Genomic DNA, 7,494 nt, shown 5'->3' with positions numbered 1-7,494 from the left:
GCAACAGTAATAAAATTAACACAATTTTATTATTATCCCTCATAGTTCTGTAGGTTGACTGAGCTCAGCTGAATGGATTTCTCTTGAGGTATGAAGGCTTGGCAGAGTGGTTTTTCCAAAATGGCTCTATCATGTAACTGCAGGTGTTTGCTGTTGGCTAGTTTAGCTAGGCCTACTGACCAGAATATCTTCATGAGGCCTCAGTGTGGCTTTGAGGTTTTCACAGCATGGAAGTGGGATTCAGAGTAGAAGCTGTAAGGCTTTTCATGAAATAGCATCCAGAAGTCCCATAATATCACTTTACTTCTATATTCTCTCGATCAAGCAAATCACTCAGGCCAATCCAGACCCATGGGGAGGGTAATTACATACACAAAAAAAATATACATGTACATATATATATATATATATATACACACACACACACTCTCTATATATCTATATCTATATACACACACACACACACACATCCACACACACATATATGAAGGACTTGATGTCCATCTTGGAGACTATCTCCACAGTCTACCCTCTGAACACCAAACTTCATGTCCATTCCATGTGAAATATACACTCCTCCCTAAGACCCTCAAAGTCTTATCCCATTATGGCATTGAGGCAAAGTTCAGAATCTTGTTATCTAAGCCATGCCCAAGCATAGGTGATTCTTTACATGAAGACTTGAGAGCTAAAGACACTTATCTAACATTGTTCATTTGGGGATAAAATATAACCACAATAATGCTTCTATTAAAAAAAAAAAGGAGAAATCAGTTATACAGCCGGTACCAGTTCATAGACATTTTGAAATTCAGCTGGGCACATGCCACCAGTTCCTTAATTAGTGTCCAGTACTGATCCCTGACAATGATTCTCCTTGCTTTTTGTCTACACTGAGTTATTCTTCCTTTTCTGAATAGCCTGTATCTGCAGCTTAGATTTCTCAGCCTGCCTTCCTGCCCATAGAAAAGTAGGAATTTTTCTGTCCTTTTCAGACTAGACTCGTGTTCCAATTACAAACTCATGAGTTTCACGTGCCTCTTACAGAAGTTCACTCCAGGGACGCCTGGATGGCTAAGCGGTTGTGCATCTGCCTTTGGCTCAGGGCGTGATCCTGGAGTTCCAGGATTGAGTCCCACATCAGGGTCCCTGCATGGAGCCTGCTTCTCCCTATGCCTCTCTCTCTGTTTCTCGTGAATAAATAAATAAAAACCTTAAAAAAAAAATAAGCTCACTCCATGAAATAAAACATCTACAGAGCTCTTTAAGCGAAGGTTCTCTTGGTTTATGTTGCCAGGACGCTGTGGGATGATATCTTTAAAATTCACAGAAACCATTTTGTGTAGTTGAGTGTCTAGGAGCTATACATTTAAATCTTAAGTCTTAAAAAAGGCTTACAGCTGCATCCTTGGGATGGTCTTTACCTTAAAGGTCATTTGTTTTGAGCAAAACCACTTTGGACTGGAACACAGTGGAAGTATGGTTAGGAATTTTTAAATATGGCTAAATACCTTTAATCTTGCCATTCGAGAACTGCTGAGGGTATGTGGCTAAGGGACCTTGGACTAATTCTTGGATGGCTGGCATGGGGCCTGGGCCTGGGCCATAGTGCTGGGGAGCATGACTATGAGTTCTAAACTCTGGTATTCCAGGACTGATTTGGAAGTGTGGCTTCAAGAGTCTTCTCCCTGTTATTGGAGGACTGAGAACATGCGGTTAAAGGTCATTATATTATTGGAGTGCCAGTAAGGTGGTATGGCCAGGGGTGGTTAGAGATCATCCATGTTCTTGGTGGTCTGATATGAACATAACTGGAGACCCCAGGCTCTGAGATGCAAGAATTGATTGGCCACAGCTGACCAGACCTGGGGACTGGAGGGCTGGGGACAATGTACTGTTGAAGGGGCTCCATGATGGGAGGACCAGGGACTACATAAAGCCTGAGAAAAATCATTTAAGGTGGTTAGGGGATGATTCAGCAAAGGCAACATTTGAAAGTCAGAAGGAGAGAAACAAGAAAGGGAGCTGTCACAGAAGTCAAGAGAAGGGTGTAGTTGCAGATCAAAGTGGGCTGGCTAGAGGAAGCCATGATTTTTGGAAGACACTTGGAAGATTCCCCCCCACACACCTGAAATCCCTGAATACGGTTCCTCAATGTTCCCCCTATACCAAGGACCAGATTTTCTAGTAAATGTTCTAGTGACTTAGTTCTTGTCTTCCAAGGAATTGAATTCTTATGGAATAGTGGACTTAGGAGCTACCTGTACCGTTCCTTGTTCTCTATCTTTACAGACGAGTGAATGAGGTATGCAGTCAAGGTTACAGATATGTAAAGAAGCAATCAATGTTTATTAGAACAAAAGGCCATAAAACATGAAGACTTAAGTGTGGAGAAAGCTAAGTCAAATGTCCTTTGACCACTTATGGAGTGTACTTCTTACCCCATTTCATCAAAGTATAACAATTTTGATGATTCAGTCCACACTACCATCTTCGCTTTCAAAGAGAGTGTAAGAGGTCAGAAGACTGCCCTGCACAGGCCTCAGGGTCAGGCTGGAGTGGCAGTTTGTAGTGGACAGATTTCATCCTCCTGTGTCTGCTGAGGTGGGACTTGTGGCTGAAGCCTTTGTCGCACATCTTGCACACATAAGGCTTCTCCCCCTGGTGTGTCATCTGATGTAAGAGGAGACGTGACTTCTGGATAAAGTCTTGGCCACACTCTCGGCACACACAAGGTTTCTCTTCTGAATGTACCCGTTTATGTATGATTAAAGCTGACTTGTTGCTGAATCCTAGGCCACACTGCCTGCACATGTAAGGCTTCTCCCTTGAGTGCTTCCTCTTGTGCCTGATGAGACCTGCCTGGTGACTGAATCCCCGCCCACACTCTCTGCACACGTACGGCTTTTCCCCTGAGTGTGTCCTCTGGTGTGCAACGAGGTTTGACTTCTGGCTGAAGCCTCGCCCGCATTCCTCACACACCATGGGCTTTTCCCCTGAGTGTGTCCTCTGGTGTCTGATGAGGTTTGACTGCTGGCTGAAGCCTCGCCCACAATCCTTGCACACAATGGGCTTGTCCCCTGAGTGAATGTTCTGGTGCCTGTTGAGGTGTGACTTCAGACTAAAGCCGCGCCCACACACCCCGCACACATAAGGCTTCTCCCCGGTGTGTGTCCGCCTGTGTGAGATGAGGGTTGAATTCTGGCTAAAGCTGTGCCCACACACTCCACACACATAAGGCTTCTCTTTGGAGTGTGTCCTCTGGTGGTTGACAAGGGTCGTCCTCTGCCTAAAGCAGCGCCCACACTCTTTGCAGGCATAAGGCTTCTCCCCGGAGTGTGTTCTCTGGTGTGAGATGAGGTTCGACCGGTCACTGAAGCCTAGTCCACAATCGTTGCACACGATGGTCTTTTCCTCCAAGTGTGTCCTCTGGTGTCTAACGACAGCAGACTTCTGGCTAAAGCCTTTCCCACACTCCCGGCACACGTAGGGCTTCTCCCCCGAGTGTGTCCTCCGGTGTATGATGAGGTTTGACTTCTGACTAAAGCCTCGCCCGCACTCGCTGCACATGTATGGCTTCTCACCCGAGTGGGTCCTCTCATGGATGACGAGCGTGGACTTGCGGTTGAATCCTCGGCCGCACTCCCTACACACAATCGGCTTCTCCCCCGAGTGGGCCTTCTGGTGCCTGGCGAGGCTCTTCTTCAGACTGAAGCCCTTCTCACACACGCCACACACATATGGCTTCTCCCCAGAGTGAATCCTCTGGTGACTGAGCAGGTTTGTCATCTTGCTGAAGCCCAGGCCACACTCTCTACAGTTGACCGTTCCAAATCCTAAAACTTCTATCCTCTTCAACAGTCGGTCGGCCTCCTCAGGGTTCCCTGTCGGAACGGGGCTAGACCCTATTTCCATGCCTCTGACGCCACTCCGAGAGCTGGCTGGCTGCCTTTGGGGTGGCCTAGAGAATGCTCCCGAAGTCCTTTTCTTTGTCTTGCCAAACAAAGGCTTGGCAACTTCTCTCTCTTGACCTTCTGCTTTATCACTCCAGGGCTCTGGATCAGAGGCATGTTGCTGCTGCTTCTGGGCCCCTGGGCACGGATCCCCTGGGTCAACATGAGTTTCTGCACACAGGCATGCGAAGACCCAGGGGGGTGATTACACAGCATGTGTTGCGTGTGGCGTTTCTGACTGGAAAAATCCGAAGGGCAGAGAGGACAGAGGTGGAGTTCTGGCTTTGGTTCTGCTGCAGAGAGAAAAGCCAGGAGTCAGAGCAGAGACTCGGTGGGGCAGCCCCAGCAATTCTGCCTCGTGGGCTGTGAGGCTTGATTCCCTGCTCTTCAAAATGCTTCCAACTTGAGAACTACCCAGTCAAGGCTTCCTTTAAATGATGTACTTTTCCAGCCTCTTCCATTATGGTCTAGAAAACCCACCCTCCAGCCTCTCCCATGCAGCCAGCTTTATGATCATCACAGGCAATTTTGGCTCTTTCAAATAGGGACACTAAGCAACAGTCCTCCTCAGCTCCCGCGACTGTCTCCTAGCCAGCACCCACACGATGGAGACCGTGTCCACAACTATTTTCTCTGACTGACAGAGATCTGATCACAGGACCTGTATAGAAATGTCAGGTCTTTCCCTATTTCCCACTGAGGACAAAGGGACAGATGGAGAGAGCACTCACTCAGAATGGAGAACCCCCAGTGTAGGAAGCAGCATAAAAATGGTTAGAGATGGTCTGTGAGATGCCTGGAGTTCCTCCACTCACTAACAAATATTTATTGGAGGATTATTTTGTGCTAGAATTTCTAAGAGGCCACAGGTAATGGACAACACAAGCACTGTCTAGATGGTCCCTCCTGGTACCCCTGACCAGTTTAAACCCTGTTAATCTTCATAATTAATCTAAATAAAAATCTCCCCAGAAATCAGTATAGAAGCAAAAATTTCTTCTTATAGTACCTCATATGTAGAAGATGTTAACACTGAGTGTATAGTTTTATCATAGCTGGTTCTAGTCTTCAGAAGGCCAGAAACAACCAAACAATTTGAGAAACCAGGTAGTCATTGTACTGGACCAACCTCAACACAATTTTCTTGATTAATGAACTGAACTTTTTTTTTTTTTAATTTTTACTTATTTATGATCGTCACACAGAGAGAGAGAGAGAGAGAGAGAGAGAGAGAGAGAGAGAGGCAGAGACATAGGCAGAGGGAGAAGCAGGCTCCATGCACCGGGAGCCCGACATGGGATTCGATCCCGGGTCTCCAGGATCGCGCCCTGGGCCAAAGGCAGGCGCCAAACTGCTGCGCCACCCAGGGATCCCTGAACTGAACTTTTAAAAACCAACTGTATTCACATCTAAATTCTAGCATGTGGTTCTGAATGTTACTGTATTTGGAGATGGGGCCTTTAAAGAGGTAATTAAGTTAAACCTTAATTAAGAAGTAATTAAGATTAAAAGGGGTCATAAGGATAGAGCCCTCATCCGATATGACTACTGTCCTTATAAGAGGCAGAGACAGCAAGGATGTGCACACACGAAGGAAAAGCCATGTGAGGACATAAAGAGAAGGCGGCCATCTGCAAGCTTCTTTCTGTAGCTCACTGGGTTTTTTCTTACATTCTTGCTCAATCCTTTTAAAAAACAGTAACAGAAAGAAGCCCATGAGGGGTACCTGGGTGGCTCAGTCAGTTAAGCAGCTGCCTTTGGCTCAGGTTATGATCTCAGGGTCCTGGGAGTCTGTATCTCCCTCTGCCTCTCCCCCACCACCTGGCTGGTGCCCCCCCCCCCATAAATAAATAAAATATTTTAAAAAAAGGAAAAAACAGAAAGATGCCCATGAATGTGGAAGAAAACTGAGTGAAGTAAAGAGGGCAAACATAGTGGGAGGAAGAAAGAGAGATGAGAGATACCAGGACAGCCCTGCTCTCAGGTGAAGATGAAGGTCTTGAAGGGAGGCCACACCAGGCAACGCAAATACAGCACAGGAGGTCAGGAGAAGCAGGAAAGCCGCCCTCTCCAGCACCTGGGCAATGCCTCCTGTCTCCCACCGTGCACTGCCTGCAGTTCTGTGCTCCGTCTGCCCCACACTCCCCACTCACCTGGACAGAGGGCTGGTGGGCATTTCCCCTCCTCTCTCCAGCTTTCCTTCCCTTGCTCCAGCTGGGTGATAAGTTTTGGCTTAGAAAATGGAATTCCTGCTCACAGGAAAAGAAAACAAGGTGGCTATAGGTGAGGGGCACAAAGGCCAACTCAGAAAGCAAGATGGCTGCTTTAAGCATAGCCTCAAATGCCCAGCAGCAAGAATGTGAGTCCTCAAGGATTCTAGGGCTTACCCAGTGAGACCAGGTTGCTGTAGTTCTCCAGCATCACCTCCCTGTACAGGGATCTCTGAGCAGGGCTCAGCAGCATCCACTCTTCCTGGCTGAAATTCACAGCCACATCTCTGAATGCCATGTGTGCCTGGAATAGAAAACACAGCCCTGCTCACCGAGGAGCCAGCCTTGCCCATGACTCAGGCTGAGGGAAAGGAAGAGGCCACCCTGCAGGAGGCTTGGCGAGCTAGCAAGATTCTGTCCTCAGGGTGCCTGGGTGGCTCGGTTGGTTAAGCATCCAACTCTTGACTTTGGCTCAGGTCATGATCTCAGGATTGTGGATCGAACCCTGTGTGGATCCTGCTTCGGATTCTCTTTCCCCTTCCCCTTGCTGCTCCTCACACTCACATGCTCTCGGAAAAAAAAAAAAAAAAAAAAAAATTCTGCCTTTGATTATGACCTTGATACCATGTTTTCCAAAACCTCTGAAACTCTGTTGCTATCCAGCCAACAGCTGTGAATCTTGAATCTACATTTAAGATCTTCAGTGGGTTGCGTGGAGAATATATGCAAAAAAGAGTCCCTAGGGGCACCTGGTTGGCTCAGTCGGTTACGTGTCTGCCTTTGGCTCAGCATATGGTCCCAGGGTCCTGGGATTGAGCTCTGTGTCGTGTTTGGCTCCCTGCTCAGTGGGGAGTCTGCTTCTCCCTCTGCCCCTTCCCCGGCTTGTGCTCTCTCACTCTCCCTTGCTCTCTCTCTCCAAAAAATAAAAATAAAATCTTAAAAACAAACAAAAAAAGAGTCCCTAACTTTCAGGAACTTTAAACTTAAACAGAAGAGGGACTCCTGGGTGGCTCAGCAGTTGAGTGTCTGTCTTTGGCTCAGGGCATGATCCCAGAGTTCCAGGAAGAGGTCCCACATCAGGCTCCCTGTGAGGCCCCTGCTTCTCCTTCTGCTTATGTCTCTGCCTTCTCTCTGTGTCTTTCATGAATAAATAAATAAAATCTTAAAACCTAGAAGAGCAAACAACATATAATAATTAAAAGTAAAAGCATAACAGACTTCGAATTTTAAGAATTTAAAAGATCAAAAAATATTACCAATCATCTTAGTATTGAGCATCTGAATGACTAAAGTGCATACAATTTAGTAACGGCACAGGCTAACCTATAATT

General features: G+C 46.8%; 1 protein-coding gene across 1 annotated transcript in view; it reads right to left on the bottom strand.

The window, feature by feature from the left end:
- Nucleotides 1-2,330: 2,330 nt before the first annotated feature.
- The window catches only part of ZNF133 (zinc finger protein 133), a 28,180-nt gene continuing 23,016 nt past the window's right edge, over nucleotides 2,331-7,494 (bottom strand). The window contains 4 exon segments of the mRNA XM_055302650.1: nucleotides 2,331-4,154; nucleotides 4,157-4,246; nucleotides 6,107-6,202; nucleotides 6,341-6,467. Of these exon segments, the coding sequence (XP_055158625.1) occupies nucleotides 2,500-4,154; nucleotides 4,157-4,246; nucleotides 6,107-6,202; nucleotides 6,341-6,467 (1,968 nt within the window). The 3' untranslated portion in view covers nucleotides 2,331-2,499.

This window comes from Nyctereutes procyonoides, unplaced genomic scaffold, assembly GCF_905146905.1.
Source record: "Nyctereutes procyonoides isolate TBG_1078 unplaced genomic scaffold, NYPRO_anot_genome, whole genome shotgun sequence".
Taxonomy (NCBI): domain Eukaryota; kingdom Metazoa; phylum Chordata; class Mammalia; order Carnivora; family Canidae; genus Nyctereutes; species Nyctereutes procyonoides.
This window is presented reverse-complemented; position numbering and strand designations above follow the sequence as displayed.